At 44.4% G+C, this 19,430-nt stretch overlaps 1 protein-coding gene across 7 annotated transcripts in view; it reads left to right on the top strand.

Moving 5' to 3' along the window:
- The window catches only part of Dync1i1 (dynein cytoplasmic 1 intermediate chain 1), a 304,734-nt gene that overhangs the window by 64,490 nt on the left and 220,814 nt on the right, over window positions 1-19,430 (top strand). For all 7 annotated transcript variants that reach the window (XM_005363697.3, XM_013352447.2, XM_005363700.3 and 4 more), the window contains one exon: window positions 8,960-9,075. In XM_005363697.3, coding sequence (XP_005363754.1) covers window positions 8,960-9,075 — 116 coding nt within the window. The remainder of the gene's footprint in view (window positions 1-8,959; window positions 9,076-19,430) is intronic.

Genomic DNA, 19,430 nt, shown 5'->3' on the forward strand with positions numbered 1-19,430 from the left:
CTGCCATCCTTGTTAACCTTTCGTGTTACATGAACTCCTCCTATTCTTTTCCTATAGCTGCAGCATCTCAGCTGAACTTCTGTTGGTGACTGTCAGTGGCCATATTTTCAGCTTTGTCTTCCCTTAGCTCCATTTTTGCACATAGAAAAATGCACATGGTCCCTATGAACTTCCGTGTCTGTCGGCTATACCATTCATTTGTCTTCTGGCAGAACATGCAGCCTTGAAATGTCACCTGCCCACTTCTCTCCTTCACCCTCCATGTGAAGTTAGCTATTAAAGTAACCATCTGTCGTTTTCAGGAGTCCCATTTTCATCACTCTGGACCAAGTCTCCAACCTTTGTGAGATGCTGACCACAAACACAGACATCATTCTTCTGGTTCCCCCCCCCCTCCTTTGCCTCAATGTTCTGCTCCATTCCATGTTCAGTTCTTGAACCTCCCTTCTCCTTCCTCTTTGCTTATGGATCTTTTCTTTATGCCTCTTTCCCCAGACTCATCTTCTAAGATAGTCACTTCCCACACCTGGCATCTGGCACCTGATTTTATTTCTCCTATGTTTGTTGTTATTATGGTTTAAATATTGCTTTGTAACAGTGAGTGTCTTAGTAACTTCCAGTAACTGTTCAATTGTCTATACAAAGTCCAAGTTCTTTAGTGTTTAATAATCTATCCTCAATATGCCTCTCTAGATTAATTTTAAGGCCATTGCTCCCAATTCAAAACTTCTATTCTACAAACCCCACCTTCTGCTATAAAGCATAAATACAGTTCTTAGATCTTTGTATACTCAGGACAAGCTGCCTAGAACACGGACCTTTCCTATGTGCTTGCGCTTGTCATTTGAAATCTAAACCAGGTCTTTCATTCTCAACGAAACAAACCCCATTTGTCTAAGTACAGAGCCATCTGTCCTCCATGCTATCTTCTCCCACTTAGTGACTAATTCATGTTAGCTTTTACCATTTTCAGCCTCAAGTTCCCCTTCACTGTTTGATGCATGTGTTCTTCTTTCTCGTTGTGTTGTGAGGATTTGGCACAGTACCTTGGTTCTTCTTTCTCGTTGTGTTGTGAGGATTTGGCACAGTACCTTGCTCAAACACAGTTTATGGTTGTGATGATGATGCTGGTCAAAGTAGTTCCTTGTCGTTCTACTAGGACACTACACCACCTACGTAAAATGTTAAGCAAAGAGGAAAATGTTCCTGTTATCAACCTTACTCTGAGGGCTTATCTCTTCAAAATTGTTGACTAGCTTTTCGTAAGATAACCAGGAAAATCTCTGGCAGCACCCATCTTCAAATGTCAGTCAGATATGTACGTGTGACTAAGCAGACAAAACAATGAGCTACAGTCAACATCAACGCGGGCCTGACACTGACCTTCTTTCTAATGCTCTGACCTTGGCCTTCTTTGGTATCTGCTCAAATGACTCCTTTTCCTGAGAACATTTGCTCCTTGTTCTGTATCTTTGTCTTTCAGGCTTCCTTTTGCTCCAGAATTGCCCGGTTACTGCAGTGACTTCCTCGAGTTCCCAGGACTGTGAATGCCGTGTACTGGCCTCTGATCTTCCATTCAGACATCTTCCCAGTGAGCAATCTGATTGGTGTGCCACTGGTTGGTTAAACACTCTGAAACTCTCATTAGACACCATCGTTGAGGGTCTTTGTGTTTATAACATTTTGAAAGTTTATGAATGACTCGGGTTTGCTTTAATTCTGACTTTTCAGAACCAGCATTTCATAAATGTTGACATTAGGAAAGGGTACCATGAATGTCAGGCTGACTGTACATCACAGCTTACCATGCCATATCAATGATGTCATAGGAACATCCCAGCATCTGCCTTTCTACACTCAAGCCCTCAGTGACACTGAAAAATCCTAACAAAACATGAACAAGGGACAACTTGATATCTATAAGCAAGGAATGAATCTGGGCTCTTAACCCATGCTTTGTACAAAAAGCAATACAAATATATCAAATGCCTAGATATTAACATTCAAACTATGAAACTCAGGAAAGATAGGTGTAAATCATCAGAACCTTGGAATGACCCCTGATGTCTGAGGCACACAACAAAAGGACAAGGAAATAAATTCAAACTCACACTAAATTGAATTGGAATGGAAAATGTTTGCGCTTCAAAAGACATCATCAAAAACATGAAAAACAACTCATGGAACAAGAGAAAATATTTACAAATCATGCGCACATGTGTATGTTTATGTGTGTGTGTATGTTTAGAATCTGGTACCCTGAATACATATTTTTTTCTAATTCAACAGCAAAAATGAATACAATTTTTGAAGATGTTAAAATGACGCCTAAATACCTATAAAATGTGGTAGACACCATCAGCCACTGTGAAGCAGCAGTCACACTCATGAGGATGGTGGACACCATCAGCCACTGGGAGGCAGCAGTCACACTAACCACACTAACGAGGATCTGTGGTTAAAAAGCAGATGATAAGAGTTTAGGAGTTTATACAAGTGCTCTACACTGCTAATGAGAATGCAGTGTATAAGGACATTTAAAAAAAAATCTTGAGTAGGCAGTTACTCAAAAGCTAAACAGAATCTCCATGAGACCCATTCCTAAGTGTCTTCCTTTGGGACATGGCCATAGGCCCACACAAGACCTTGAGTTTTCATAGAAGCATTATTCGTGTGTGTGTGTGTGTGTGTGTTTATACTTAAAAATTACATCATTTCCACCTTCTCTCTCTCCCTCCAATCCCTCTGATGTTCCTCCCTTCCTCCTCTTGAAATCATAGCCTCTTTTTCTTTCATTGTTATTGTTTTACACACACACACACCCTTAATTATGTAAATACAACCTGCTTGGTCCTTTGGGTATAACTTGCATGTATGATTCTCATGGCTGGCTTGGTCCTGGATAACCAATAAGGAATCTCTCCCTGGGGAGGACTCTCTCTCCCACTTCCAGCAGCCCTTAGTCGTCTGTAGCTCTTTGTCTACAAGCGAGATGCTGTGGGACCTCTCCCCCCCCCCCATTCATATGTTGTCTTGGTCTTGTTTCGGTATCCGTGTGGTTGAGGGTGTAGCTTCCTGTCATTTCTAGGAGATACATTCTCACAGCAGATTTCCTGGTCCTTTGGCTTGTGTAATCTTCTCATTCCCTCTTCTGAAATGTTTGGTGAACCTTAGGCACAGGAATTATGTTGTAGGTGTATCTGGCTAACCAAAATTCCACAATCCACAATTACTTGTTATCTACTTTTTGACTGGTAGTGGGTTTTTTGTAATGTTCTATTGCAAAAAAAAAAAAAAAGGAAGGAAAAAGAAAAAAGGAAGAAAAGTTTATTTGATATGTGGTAAGAGCCACACTTACTTGTGAGAATAAGGATACATATTTATAATGCAGTCAGGAATTAATCAACATTATTGTTAAGGTCAAGGCAAGGACCAATTCAGATACTATCCACTGGTGCATGGATTAAAGAAATGTGTGTCCATAACCATGAAACAAATTATATACTTATTCCTGCTACAGTAATAAACCTTGAAAACACAGCTAAATGGGGACAGTGGTTCATGGCAGTAATTTTCCTCTTGAGATCTAACTAATGGCAGTTCAGTACCTGGGCAGATTGGCTCGTGCTCCAGACACTTGGTTATCTTTTTTACTCTCAATGGTACCAAGCAGCCTTCTCAAGCTAGAAGCAGTTTTCACTCTTCATTCAACTTTCCTATCCGAAGAAAAGATTCAAGATGGATGCAGCACTTCTTTGCTGAGCCAGTGTCCTCTTCAGTGTTAGGAAGGCCAGGAGAGAAGGACCTTTTGGGAAGACTCAAAGGGATGGAGAGGAAGGTGACTCCTGTGTCACCTTATGTTTCAAGTCAGCGGGTGACAGGTCCTTGGTTCCATCAGCCAGTGTGTCCAGGACAACTTGCAGACATTCTTGGCTTTTCATTAGAATACGTGCAAGTCACCTGTCCGTACTTTGTGTGCTCTGTGAGTTCACCGCTGTTCATCCTACCATACTCTCCTCTGCCTTCGCCCCTGCCCTGCCTCCTGGAGCGTCACAAGCTTGATGCAGAGCTGTGTCTGCTTTGCTGTGGCAATGAGCTGTGTGCTCCGGAATTTGGTTACTGATTGTGGAAGTCAAAGGGATTCTGCTCAGACATTGAGTTCTGGCTCTCTCCGTTCTGATATTACTAAGGCCGGTGAAACACAACCTTTAGCAGCCTTTGGAATTTCTGGGGCTGAGGAGTCGAGACCCTGGATTGGCTTCCAGATCACAGATGGCAGCTCCTCACCTCAAGTTTTATGCCATGGGTTTGAGGTGGGAACGGTCACTCTGCTTTCTTCTGTGTAAAAATGCTTCCTGTGCTGCTGACCAGGATCAGCAGCCCCAGGTCTTCACGCCTTTGTGTTTCCCCCTGTGTTTGTTAAACACGGCCACAATTAACCCATAGAGACGAGGCTTTACTGAGCTTTTTAGGGATGATGAATTATGGTTATATAAAGCCCTATGTAAATTTAGTTTAGCAATTTAAAATTCTAATTAATACCTCTTATTTTAAAAAAAAATGAATTTCCAAGGCAACAGTGCCCATGGTGATTTATTAATAATGCAAACACCCAGAACGGAGTCCGTTTAAATCTCAGCTTCTGTCTTCACAAGACTTGTCCTGAGTCTCCCTGCTCCTTTCTGCCCTCACACACTGAATTTATAGTCTGGGTCTGACTCTGAAGTGAGTAAGCTCCACAGAGCGGAGATGATGGAGAAGATACAAGTGAGCAAGTTCCCCACCGAGTCAGAGCTGGCAGGCATGAATAAGGGTATGACGGGGCAATAGCAGCAACGGCTGTCTGCTTGGACTATAGGGGGCTATGACAGAGAGACAGCAAAGAGGCTCTAGAAGCACTGAGAGCCAGTATGGAATCAACAGCTTAACCGAACGGAATAGCAAGTACATAGCATTAATGTGACGGTGGTTTTTCCAATTATTTGTTAAATAGTTTCTCTTTGAATTGAAAAACCACCTGATCACATTTTCAATAAAAATAGAAACGCAGATACTTAATGTTTATATTTTAAAGCAGAGTTCTATATGCTTTGTCTGGTAGGCATACTAGCAAAGTAATTTTGTCATCTGATAAGAGTTATAGAAATATTTTGGGCAAACTGAATATTAAAAGATTATACAAACCTATGTGTCCTGGACCTAATGAAGCAAGGATTGGTGACTGGTAAGACCAGCAGTCATGTGACTCCCGATTAGACACAGCAAAAAGTAAGGGCTTTGCTGTGAGAGGGCGCCACCTTCTGGCCAGTCTTTCCGGATCCTCTAATGCTGGCGTCCACTGTGCGGTTCTTAACTCAGAAACAGGGTCTTTCTGTAGAACTCTTGAGCTCCTTTCTCGGGAGTCCTATCTCATAAGAAGAACACAAATGCTTCGACTCGACTGTGTCAGATCGTGGGGGCCGTGCTGCAGTGGGTGTGGGGTCATCCGCAGTAGCCAGGTCAACGGGCACACGGTGCGAGTACACAACCCTTTGGCTCACTGTCAAGCAGAGCTGTGGCCTGCCACTTACAAGCCTGGAGCACATTTATCGGCCTCACTGACCCCTGATGTTTCATCTGTAAAGTAAGAATAAATTTTATTCAGGATAAAATAAGATAAGTAAAAAAATATATTTAGCGTAAGTTGCCAGAACAACAGCAAGATAACCACAAAGAGCAAGTTATTTAATATAAATATAGCTTAATCGATCCAGAGACTGTAGGGAGCTGCATAATCTACCCAAAATACCTTGAGAAGTAGTATAAGTGTTTCTTTACAGTTCTCGGCCCTTTGGGGCAGGTCTGCTCTACGGATCGAGAGCCAAGCTGTCAAGTGACCCGTGCCCTGGGAGATCAACATGACGACAGCTCAGCTTTTGTTGGTTTATGTGTCTTGGGCTGAACTAGGGCCCTGACCTCCCAAACATAACATCACTGAGAGACTGGTTGAAATGGTTCAGTGATTATTAAAACAAGAAAATATTTTGTTTTAGTTAGATAAACTCATTTATTCAAGCTAACTTTCAGAAACTTGGAAATTTCATAGTGATATTTTTAATTAATGCAAAAGCAAACAGAGCAGCCAAACACCATACCATGGTACTCCTACCAAAGTAAATGAATAAATTAATGAATAATATAAATACAGATTGGAGTATAATTCTTAAATTTTATTGCCACAGACAAGAAACCCTATGGACTTAAAAAATCTTCAATTTAAAATATCCATGAATCTGTCTCTTCTGAAGTTTTATAAGTTAAACATTATCATAATAAGTCAAAAAGACACACTAAAACCCGTGCTGCCTGAGCCAAGGGCTTAGCGGCAGGCCAGGCTTCCCAAGCTCTAACCTCGTCTGGCCTCATACCCTGGTTCTGGGTCTGGAGGTTCACATCGTAGGGCTTGGAAGAGCTGACTGCTTACCTAGGTCTTTTGCCCATTGTTTGATCCGGTTAGTAGGTGACAGAGCGGGCATAGGAACCCATTTCCCTTAGAATTTCTCAAGCTCTACTGCCTGTGTGGTTTGAACAGATCATAATGGAGTATCAAATTTTGAACTAGCTTTCCCATGCCTATGGCCTGCTTCTCAGTGTCCGACAAGATAGGCCGAAGGTACACATCCCATTAGAGAGAAATTCGAGACACTGCCTGCGGGTGTGGTGGTCACTCCGTGGTGCCTGGAGATCCCTGGGCCTCACATGCATTGGTGGAAGGCTAGAACTTGGGTGATTTCTCTATCGTTCCTGGACCTTGTGGTCACAACTGCCCTAGTGGGACTCAGGAAGATGAGTTAGGTGAACTGCACAGCGGGCTTTGCTGCGGGCAGACCTGGTGGGTCCGTTCGTGGTTTTGTCTTCATTTGCATCAAGGAGAAGCACTCGAGGCAGGAAATGTTCATCTCAGACCCTAGACAGTTTGAAAGTCATGCCTTCAGTTTCTTCCTTTCAGACCCTAAGCCTTTTTACCTGGCTTGGTGGTTTGCCTTTGTTGTTGTTGCTGTTTTTGTTTTTGTTTTTCTTTTTTCCAGGGAATCATGTGTGCGCTCTTTCCATTCACTGTAAGGAGCTGTGGAGAACAGGGTGGAGGGACCAGCGGGGCCCTTGGTGCATTCCTCTTGTTCAGAGCCTCTGATCCGGGCCCAGGTGGATCAGGCCTGTGTGTAACAAGGGCTGTGTTTGGATTTACTGTGTTGGGCTGCAGATACACCCCCGACGGGCTTGCTCCCTAGAGCAGCATTTGTTTATATGTTTGCTTATATCTGCTGTGTGTACGCTTAGAGCCCATGTTCACTAGAATCTTAAAGAAATTCTGCTTCCTTTGGAGTGTACTCTCATAGTCATCTAAAGAAAAGCAATGAAGCCACGACCTTCACCTGTCATGGCCCAGCACTACGGCACATATGGGGCGTGTTCTTATTGTTCTTAACTAGAGAGGAGTGGCCTTCTCTTCATTTTCCTCTCTCACGTGTCTGTCCAGATGGCAACTTCAAAAGAGTATACTAGAATCTGCCCAATACCACTGCTAACTCTGCGTCCTAAAAATAAAATTCAAGGAACCATTCCAAGTTGTGTACATGCATGGGCATAAAATATACATGGTTTGTGCACAGCATATACATGGTACCTATGCACTACCAGGAAGAACCGCAACAGAAGGCACCAGATGAGGAAGCTGCATCATGGAGGGGCTGAGCGTGGCCAAGGTTCACACACGGATAGTGAGTTCAGGGCGGAGTGTGGCAAGGGTTCACACATGGAGAGTGAGTTCAGGGCTGAGTGGTATAAGGTTCACTCACTGATAGTGAGTTCAGGGCTGAGTGTGTACAAGATTCACACACGAATAGTGAGTTCAGGGCTGAGTGTATACATGATTCACACACGGATAGTGAGTTCAGGACTGAGTGTGGACAAGGTCCACACACAGATAGTGAGTCTCTGAGGCCTGGGTGTGGACAAGATACACACATGGAGAGTGAGTTCAGGGCGCCGCTGCTTTCCCACGGACGATGACGTCTCCACGCGTGGCTATTTTCTGGATAACTTGGGAGGTGGCTCACAGTCCCCATTAAGAACCTTAGCTAGGAAGTGGGTTAGCGGAAGCATAGGATCAGGACTTTGGTCAATAATAGCATCTGCTTTCATGGGGTCAGTGTGATTTTTAACCCTGGTTCCACCAGTTGTAAATTGCAGGTATTGGGTAGTGGAGCTGAATTCTTCATCTATAATGTAGGGAAGATAACATCCAGCACTTCCTAGAGATGTCATGAAGTCAGATGATGTAGTGGGTGGACGGACGTCTGGAAACCTTGGATATGTTACAGAAATATTCAGAAATCATTCCCCGCATGTCCACAGTTCGTTTGGGGTAACTAAACTGGGACTCTATTCATCTGAGCCCATTGTTCTTTTCATTCATCTGTGATTATCTTAGTGTGCTTTGCAAACACATTCGTTCACACGCCGCGCATTCTCCTGGATAAATGAGACCTGTTATCCTCTTCCTTAGAATAGGGTTCTTGCTGTCGCTGCTTTCATAAACAGTGTGTTACTCCAGCGTGGAATACACCCACTGTTCAAACCTGAAAATTCTCCTACCCAAGAAACTAGAATCGACATTGCTAACAAGAACTGCCTGAAAGCATGTTATCCGAGTGTAATCAGAGATGCTCAGAATAGAAGACTCACCTGAGCTGGAGCAGGACCTCAGTTTAGAGACAGGACAGGGGAGAGACAGTGTGAGAGTCTCACGTGACATCACTCTTCCAATTAGGGCCATGTTTCCACTCCAGGGCCACGCGCCTAACACGGTACTGAGAGGCTGAGGGTGTCTAGGTTTGTTTATTTTTGTGTTTTCGGAACTGACGGGTCTTTTGAGATAAAGACATCGCCTTTCTGAGTGTCTGTCCTTTGCTCCTTACAGAAGAAGACTGCACAAGCTGGGTGTATCAAAGGTCACGCAGGTGGATTTCCTGCCAAGGGAAGTAGTATCCTACTCCAAGGAGACACAGACCCCTCTTGCGACGCATCAGTCTGAAGGTAAACGACGGCTTTTGTCTTCTTTGCATGCTGCGACTGCAGAAACTGTCCGGGGAAAAACATTCTTTATGTTGACTTCATATCCCAAGGGTCTTCCTGGCATGTAAACAGAATGACATCTAGAAAGCCGCCGCTGCGTTTTCTGATTTTTGGAAGGTCTGCAGAGGGAATCCCTTGCTATTCCTCCAAGAAATCCATGAACCTTTAAGAGTCTAACCTTTGTGTCATTTCTATGTTTATGTGAGGAGGGTGGAAATCCTCAAAGCAGTGAGTAGACACTTTCACAAATGGTGCTAGTAAGAATGCCTTAGGATCCGGCATTTGGGGAGCAGAGAGATGGCTCGGAAGTTAGGAGTGCACAGGGCTCCTGCGGAGAGCCAGCATTCAGCTCTGGTGGCTCACAAGCGCCCGCCCGCAAGTTCAGATCCAGGGGATCCGATGCCCTTTGTGTCCTCTGAAGCATGTGCACACACTCCATACATAAAGACGCTCACACACAAGTAAAAATCAAAATCATAAATAAAAAAACCTCACCATTTGTAGGAGTAGCAAACCGTTTCTAAAAATAGAATATTACTGAGGCATAGATGTTCCCAATCACTTGCACCTATGGTTAATTTGTTTGCTCTAATGGTCTGGTTGAATAGACATGAAGGAGACCTTAGTTGACTCACAAAGCCTAAAATCTTGGATCTAATCCTTTACAGAAAACCTTCATGGGCCCTGATTTTCTGGGCAGTTCACATAACAACACAACAGTGTAAGGGATTTGCTGAGATTTGCATACCAGTTTTTCACTTCACATTTTCTGGTATGCACAAAAGGGGTATGCAGTTCCCTCCCAACTCATCTACACGGAATGTGCAAAGCATTAAAAATCGATGTGATGATTAATCATACTTTTAACTTCCTGGGATTGCACTCTTGAGAAAAATGAGCATCCCTCTGGGCATGTCTGAGGGATTTTCTCAATTTGCTTAGCTGAGCTAGGAAGACCCATTGTTTATACAGGCAACGCTCTTCGGTGCACTGTGGTCTTGGTCTGAGTTAAAAGGGGAAAGGGACCCGAGTAGCAGCACTCGCACCCCTTTGGTTGCTTGTGCCATCTGCCTCAGGACCCTGCTTCCGTGCCCCCTCTGCCATGATAGATTGCAAACCAAACTAAACCCTCCCTTAAGTGGCTTTTTGTCAGGCATTTTTATCACTGATACAAGACAGGGAACGAATATGGACAACAATAAGAAAAGTTAAAACTGATAAATCTTAATGTTTCCTGGTATAAATGCAATACCATGCTGGGGGTAGCTTGCTTACCCAGCATGCATGGAGCCCTGGTACAGTTCTCAACACGGTGACAGACTAAGGAAAACGAGCATGGTGTACCGGATAAAACTGCGTGAGAATCGGAGAGATGCGTATACAGAAAACAGAGTGAGCCCAGCTGCACCGCTGGACAGAGTAACTCCGCTGATACAGCCGGGCCAAGAGTCTTTTTACTTCTTGTGTCACTGGTGTGGGGAAGAGGATGTTAGGACTTGGGGTTCATTCTTGCTGTCCATTAAATATTGGGCAAAATCCTAAGTAATGAAATACATCAGCCTTTCATCCTTGATCTGAAACAGACATAAACCAACGCAGTTTGGTTTGTGCGAGCTACAGAGATGTCCTATTTGGACTATCAACACGTAACGTCACAAATGAAGAAAGATCTTTTTCCTTGAAGTTCAGGGAGCAGTCTCCTGGGTAATAGGGCTGTGAACACAAGCCTTTGGCGGTAGGGCCTATCAAGCCCTGTGGTAAAACATCAAAGTTTAGACGCAGACGAGTAGCACCCTCTGGTGGTAAAACTTTAAACAAACCAACCGCCACATTAAGACGCCTGTATTAGCTTGGCAGAAAATATGGCCCTAGAAAACCCTTGGAGTCCTGTCCTTGGGCCTCCAGACAAGAGCAGGAGGATCATTAAAAAGCAGGCTCACTGCCCAGCCAAAGCATTTGTTTGAGTTAATTTGCTGCCAAAGGCATTTGCAGAGCTATACCCAGAGGTATGTTTATTTAGCCCCAAATTTGACCCTTAACATAAAGTGATAGAACTGAAACAGGAGAAGGAGTGAATTATTTTTAAGAATGTGTATACTTAAGAAATTGGAAATGGTACAGAAATATTTACAAGGGGAGATAAATTCAGGATGAAAAGGCATCAACTGTAAACTTTTAAACTGGAATACATCAAAAGGAAAAGCCCACAGAGTTCACTTTATTACTTTATGGAGAGAGGTTGGGAGCCCTCATTATGCTGTGGTCCAAGCAGCAGGAAGGGAGGAATTTAGTTCTTAGCCATTTGGCAGAAGTTCTCTCTGTTCTTTTAACAAGACCCATCGAGCTTTCTTGTGGTAATGGTTCAAATTCCACGATACAGACTTGAACCCAAAGCCAGCTACCGGAGCCTATAGGAGCGCCTGGCATTGAAGCAATAGCTGAGAAGTAAACAAGAAAACCGTGATTGTTGTCATTTCACCACAGATAGCGGACCCTGGGCCTTTGGCTACCTGGCTGTTGAGGATGCCCAGGGCCCGCCTTTGACCTGTAGGTGAGGTGGCAGGAAGGGAGCACAAGTGTTCGCGGCGGGCAGCAGTGGGCAGTCCGCAGCCAGGTCTTTCCAAATGGGAGTCTTGGGATGGTGCCCACTTTGGTATTTGAGCCAGTGCTGTAGTAACAAGGTCAGCCTTGCAGGGAGAGGAATCCCGTGACGGCTGAATTTGACAGCATAGGAAGGCTCTTGGGTAGGTAGCATTTGCAGTTGCTGGGGGGGTATAAATCCCATGCGAGCCCTTTATTAGCTGTAATACATAAAGACTGACTGATTCTCCGTAACTCATTGTTTGAAGACAGAAAATTAATGAAATGCAAACTACCAGCTTCAGAGCATTGATTCTCTGCCTCGACAGGAGTTGGAGTGGCTTCACCCTCCTACAGAGGGGAGGTGGCTGGGATTTGCCGGAGTCAGGGCCCCTTTCCTTGACCACATGCTATAGTGAGTACTGCCCTCAGTGGATTAGCTTGTCACATAACGATCTGCTGTGAGAAATTCTCCAAATGGTTTTAAGCTTGGTAGATTTAGGAATCAGATCTCCATCAACACAATTCTTTCAAGTAGCGTAGGCTTTTCTCATCTTAGGTCGTTAGCCACAGGCAAAGAAGGCTGAGACCGGAGAGCTCTGATCAGGAGCAGGCTATCTCTACCCGCAAACATTTTATTAAACATGTGGTTTTCATTCCCGAGTAAGGAAAGAATATGTATATTTCTCTGCCAAATTGCCTCGGCTTTGCATGTTGTTTCCCTACCTGTCCATGAGGTCCTGAGTCGGCAACCAATCCTGTGTGTGTTTATTGCAATGAGTACACGGCTGGTGAGCAGCAGGCACCAGGCAGCTGAAGACACTGACGCCTCCAGACTGGTGCGGAATCCCCAGGTTCCGCATGGTCCCCTGGAGCAGAGAGAATGTCTTCATGTGCGAGGATGCTGTCAATCAAACCAGGCAGGGGGAGATGCTTCCGCATCCTGTTGGTAGTATTGAAGGTTCTCTGTACTTCTTCCATGGCATCTGACAAATGGGGACTCGGGCTTTATCTTGGCCTTTTCCTCCTACCTGTCTCTGATGTTTTGCATCCAAGACAAATGGTAACTGCTGGACTTTCCCCCAGGCGGTCCTGAAGGCGGGTATGTGCCATGCTGTGTTCCCTAACTGGAATGCCACCCCTTCCGTGCGTCTTCCTTCAGGAGTGTGTCCCAGGGTCAGTTCCTTGGCAATCCCATCCTCCTACCATGTTCAGTATGGTCCCTCCTTATTTCGCTGCGTTGATTCCTTACACGTCTCTCCTAGGCTGAGGTTTCCCTATGAGCAGGGCCCGAGTTCTTTACCCACTTTGAGTCTCACACAATGCTTAGTTCCAAAATCATACTCACTAGACATTCAAACAAGCAAGAAGCACAAGATACAGGAGGCTGAGGAAAGAGAGGATGGAAATCCTCGTGTTTTCTGGGGTCAGGGGCCACCCATGCGAAAGTGCAACGCTTTTGCGATATTTGACGGAAATGTCACAGAGGGAAGATTTGTCTTTCAGCCGGGCCCCTGTTTCTTCTGTCCCTGGGTGGCTGTCCTTAGGCATTATCCGCTCACGGTGTGATGGGGAAACAGGGAACTGTCTGGCTTGGTCCAGGGTAGGGCAAAGCAGCCTGCAAGCTTCACTGTGCAGAAACGTTTTCAGAGGAACTCTGGAGTGGGCCTCCAAGGAAGGCAGAAGTTTCACTTTTGTATGCCGGAAAAAAAATATTTTCTCAGTAGGGAAAAAAATTCTACCTTGATTTCTTATCCTTTCCAGGATGCATCCACTGCAGACTGCAGACAAATGGTCGCTGTTTAGGGCGGCAAACAGTCTGGTCTGATATTGCCCAATGAAATCGTATGGCGTCACCGGTGATTTTAATCATACATTTTTGTGAACTCCATAATTTCAATATATTCAACTCTCAAAAAGCAATGAGTATGAAAGTCTCAATGGGACATCCCCCTTCTTTCTCTGTACATAAACTAAGTCTTAAAACGGTGGTTTCTATTCTGCATTCACAGCATGTCCAAATTCAGGCTTAGATACACTTATTGCTGGATGTCATTAGCTTTATGATCAAAACAGTGGATCCATGTGCCACTGTTTCCCAATAGAGTCTAGTACCCGCTTTTAAATTTAAACCCGAATTAATTACAGTGAGTTAAAAGTTCAGTGTCTCTGCCGCACAGCTAATCCCCACGGTTGAGATGTGAAGGCTCTTGTACTGAACAACCCAGGTCTCCCTGGGATCCACCATTTCATAAGTCTAGAAGCTGAGATCCAAACACACACACATGAGCTTCACTCCACTGTCGCTGCGGAGAAGGACCAGAGTGAGAAGATGGCCATGGTGCAGGGTTGCTCTGGGATGATGGGTTAGGGATTCCCTTCCTTTTTGTGAGATCAGCCATATCAAGCAGGGTTAGATGGCTAGACCAAAGGACAGTTGTACACAGCAGGATAACTCAGATATGCCCCCAAATAAGCCTCATTTGGAGATCAGAGCGGCCTCCACGGGAGGCTGCCAGGTTTCCTTTTTCACTAGGATTCCATTTCCCCCTGCCAAACGGAGCACCAGCTCTCATGTTGGTTATCTTGGCCTCCGTGGCTTCTTCTCTTTCCTTCCCTGAGTCCATGAGTAACAATAGTTAAGACGGATGGCTACCTTTCCCACAGCTTGGTTACAGCTCTGCTCAGACCTTTAGCCTCGTAAGCATACGCTCTGATTTCGAAAGAGTCCCCAATAAGGTTATTTTCCAGAGAATACAAAGGGAAATAATTCTTCTGTAATATGGCATTTTAAATCAAGCAGTTCTTAGACACAGTTCTCAATGGAAGCCCGTCATGAAATAACTCACAGTTACTTAGGAGGAAACAAACCTTGACTCCAGCTTTGTGGCCGGCTCCTAAGAGTCCCGGCCTCTGTCTCTGAACTTATTACGTAAAAGAACAGTCAAGTGTTTGTTGATGAGTCACGGTGGCATCTGGGTGCGAATTAAAAGTCGCTAGTAAGATGACAAATGAATTTTATTTTTCACTCTGATCTTTAGAGAACGGGCAATTATAGAGGGTTGTTGAGATATGCTTTATTTTATATTCCTTATACTTCCATTTTGACACTTGTTACCTATATTAATGTCCTTTAAGTGAAGACAAGCTGTAGAAGCCCCAGTCCTATTGTTAACAAAGGTTAAGGATTGGAAAATAACTGTATTTGCAAATGTTTCCCCCATTTTCCCTTTGAATATACCTTAACTGAGTGTTGACGGTGTCACGCTTCCAGGTCTGCAAGCCCAGAGCCCCATGCTCAGGACAAGATGGTCAGACCTGGTGGGTGGTAGAGTCAGCTGGTGTATTGTGAAAAAGATAAAAGGAAGACACAAAACTTTCACCGTGAAGTAGTACTAAGTGTACGTGGGAGGGGGGGGGGGGGTTACGCCCACGCTGATACTTTCCCTCTCTGGTCCATTTGCTGTTAGGTTCCAATTATTGTTGTAACTTTCTTGTAACTCACCTGGTGGCACTGACAACTTAGCAGATGTTACCCAGGGACCCACAGAATTTACACTCTGTGTTTGAGGAAAACATTTTTACAGATATTTTTGACAATAATTGGAAGTCCTGGAGCTATGCTTTGATCTAAAACAGAGGGTTGAGCTTGTCATCTACTCCCCGAGCTCTAGCAGAAGACGCCACCTCTACCCAGTGCCCTCTTGTTCCTCATCCCATCCACACAACTCTCAGCAGCGACAACTTGATCCCTCAAATCCTTCTTCCGGTGGCTCCTTCATTAAAGATCCACACAGAGGGACAATTGGCTTCGCTGTTTGTGACAACTGACGGAGTCCCTCTCAGGAACTCTGAGCCTTCATCTTTGAAACCAGCAAGGATCCATCACCCACACCAGTTCCCTGATGGCTTTACTCAGATGCTAGCTTTCAAAGTAATGTCTGGGTTTGTGGTTGCCGGAATAGAAATGAAGTCTGCTTCAGCCGAACAGAGAATAATCTTTGGCTGAAGATAGGAGATACCTCACAGAACCGATATAAATGCTAGAGAATTTGGTTGGAAATAGATGGGAAGCTAGGTAGCAGCTGCCACGGGCTGAAGAGTAATAACACGTCCTTAAAATTCCAGTATTGAAGGCTGAAATGACCAGGGCCTTTAGGGAAAAAAAATATAGTGTTTAAAGAAGTTATAAGGGTGAGGCCTTGCTTCTAATCTGGTAAGGTTAGTGGCCTTATAAAAAGAAAGGGCATGGTGTATCTCTTCCTTCTCATGTACAGTACACCAAAGGAAAATCATTTGAGGGCACAGGGCCAAAGCATCAGTCTGCAAACAAGGAAAAAGCCCAAACCAAAATCTAAGTTGAGCAGCAAACTTTGCACTTGGTCTTCCCAGCATCTAGGACCATGAGTGATAAATTTCCGTAGCTTTAACCATCTAGCCCATGGTGTTTGGTCATTACAGTTTGGGCAGATTAGCAGTAGCTGAAAGAGCAGGTCACCCACTGAGCCTTCCTTGTGAGAAGCCATGACCTTCCTCTTGCCGGATCATCACCTTTGTGCTCAGAATTTAAACTTTGTAGTCACTGCTGCCTTTCAGGCTTCTAACCTCCCCAATTCTTTTCTAGCACCTTTTTGAGCCTTCAAGAGCCATCTGGAAGCCCATTAAGTAGGCCTGAGTTACAAGTCCCATGCTAGCAGTGAGAGGCAATGGAGGCAAGGACCCCACACACTGGCCTTCCCACATCCAGCTTCCACAGTGTCTGGGCGTGCTGTGACTCCACATGATCTACTGGAAAGATCCTCTCTTAAACAGGGCATTTAGATGCTGGGTAACTGAAAATATACATATATTAAAAAATGATCTCTGTGGTGCAAGAAAAGGAAAAGAGAGGCGACAAGCAAAATAATATTTATTATGTGTGCAGTATTTTCATATACACTATGGAATAGAGTGTTGCTGTAGAATTTACTCACCTTATAAATCAAGACTGCAGAGAGAACTCGGCTTTTTTATTTTGTCTGCAGCTGTCTATAACACTACCGGTTGTCAAGGAAAATGTATTAAACAGACAACCGTACTCCATTCTTGGTTTTTAAGCAGGCTTTGTTAGTGTGTTCCATTTGTCTTGGGTAGAAGTGTTCAGAATCTCCTAAGGCACCACCTTTCCTCTTTCCTCCCCAATCTCACAGCCTAGTATAGAGGAGACATGGAGTTTACATGGTCCTATAACCTAAATGGAGGTAGAGCAACAGGAAGGGCTGTGCCTTGGCTGGTCCTTGGCAGACATTGGCTGTCTTTTGACCAAATGGATGCTGGTACCCTGTGGCACAGCCTGGAGATGGACTCACGGTCTGGTGAAGGTGATCTCCTTTTTTGGCAAGGCTTGTCAGTTGTTCTAGGGAGATGGAGTTGGGGAAAGGTGATCTTTTGGGGGGGCATGGCTTGCCAATTGTTCTAGGGAGCATTTGCCATCTGCCTCTTCGTAACTTGCTTCTCTTCCTGGCTTTCACTGTTTTCAGACCCTAATTTGATGCCCTGTCTTCTACATAGCCCTGGCCTAGATGTCTACCTAATGGGGTTTCAAGATTCATTTTTTTTTTAAAAAAAGTTGAATTTTACTTTAGTGTTCTATTCTCATTCCTCTATTAAAGATTCTATGTTCCTTATTGGCATTTGAATGCCCCCAAAAACCCAAAATTGTATTTAGACAAATAAAAAACATACAAACAATTTTCAAGCATAACCTCACTTGACACTAAAATGAAGAGGAGGATGTTTACATGCACACAGAGAGAGAAAATAGGAGCAGTCCGTATTATTCAAGTTCCCAGGTGATTTTGTTTCCTGACAAGTAGCCTCCCATGAGCACATGACTCAAGAAGCCTGCAGTGGCCCCGCTTCTGCATGACATGACATGCTCTGGCCATCCCGCACTCTCAGTTAAAATCTCTGCAAATGGTAGAAATAACATTTAGCAAATGAAAAAAAAAAAGCTTCAAAAAAGCTTATGAAAATTTGGTAGGAGCAGCAGGAATCCTGATCTGACTCCGGTCATTCATTTCCTCCCCGCTCCCGGTGCAGCTATAAGGAAACTCCTGTTCACAAGGACAAAGCAAAGAATTCAAGGGCCTGCTGCCATTGCAGGGTTATGACGTATTCCTGAGAGCAGTGGGGTGTTGACATTTCTCGTTATCCCTTTGCTACTCTGGAAGAGGCTGTATTCCAGGCAACTGTGGCCGTGAGGTGGAAGCTCTCCTCCACAGCCTTGCCGTGACAGGAGGCATGGAAGCCTTACTTTGGGTTCATCTTAAGACTATGGGGGTTCCAGTGGTTGTCACACTGACTTTTGTGGAAATGTGTTTCTGCATTTTGGTTCATGGGGAAAACAGAGGTTCCTTTTGAAAGAAGGCAGGCTGAGTGACCTCAACAATAACACCATGTTCCTAACAAAAATCTGATTCAGAGTGAAGTATTCCATTGCCACATGCCCACAGCCTAGAAGCTTGGCTCAACAATTGTGTTGAGAGTGGCGGGGGGGGGGGGCATGAAGGAAGGGAGCATGGAGTCTCTCCTAAGGGAGTTTCGTTCATTTGCATCCCAATAAGGGGTGCTCAACAGTAAACACATTCTCAAAACCACACTGGGGTGTCACATAAAGGAGATTGGTAGGTTAGACTTTAAAACTAAACAAATCCAGCTTGGCAAGGTGGCACCTTTAATCCCAGCACTCAGAAGTCAGAGGCAGGTAAATCTTAGTGAGTTCAAGGCCAGCCTGGTTTACTTAGAGAGTTCCAGACCAGCCAAGGCTACATAGAGAGACTGTCTCACAAAATAAAAGGCCAAACAAACAAGGAAACTAAAACATAAGTCAGCCTATTTTGTAGAAAGAACCTAGGGAAGAGACAACTGCGGGGGGGGAGCCCTCCTGAGGTAATAACAAACCATAAAAACTGACCTAGAAAATTCCTGCAAGTGAATCAAAATTTAACAGAGACATCTATGGCCCTGGCATGCTCTAAACTGATGGAGCAACCAATCAGGGGTGGAAGCTCACAGTTAATGTGATCTGGGCAAGAGACTGCCTTTTGGCAATCTACTTTTTGGTAATCTTTTTAGAAAACCAAAACCAGTCATTGCACAGCAAGTGAACACCTAGAGTCTTTGTCCTTCAAGGGAAACTATATGACGCCAAGGGGGGGCTGGTAGAACAGGTTCCACCAAACCCATCTACCCTGAGATGGACTAGTCCACAGAATTGCTACATTATCAAACCTAGGTTGGAAGAAACTAGAAAATCTGACCCAGGGAGAAGCAGAAAACAGAATTGTTTGTGGCGACAACGAAGTGGATTTAGCAAAGACCTCATGCCTGCACGGATGTGTGTGCATGCGAGTGTGTGTGTGTGTGTTTTCAAAAAACTAAAGAAAATAATTCTTACATAAGAAGGCATAATTATTACATGTAGTCAAACAGACATCGTGAATCACTGTATATGTTATGAGAATTCTAGAAGGCTATTAAGAGAAATAGGAGTAGAAAAGATTAAAAGAAGTAACAGATGGAGGGCTGGAGCTAGAGGAGAGCCTGCAGAATGGGCATAAAAGCTGAGAAGGGCAACGTACACTTGTAATCCCAGCTCTGAGGAGGCAGGGACAGGTAGGTCGTTGGCGCTTCTTGGTCAGCCAGACTAATCTACACAGCCAGTTCCAGGCCAGTGAATATAGAGGAGGGGGAAA

Source organism: Microtus ochrogaster, linkage group LG10, assembly GCF_000317375.1.
Source record: "Microtus ochrogaster isolate Prairie Vole_2 linkage group LG10, MicOch1.0, whole genome shotgun sequence".
Classification (NCBI taxonomy): Eukaryota; Metazoa; Chordata; class Mammalia; order Rodentia; family Cricetidae; genus Microtus; species Microtus ochrogaster.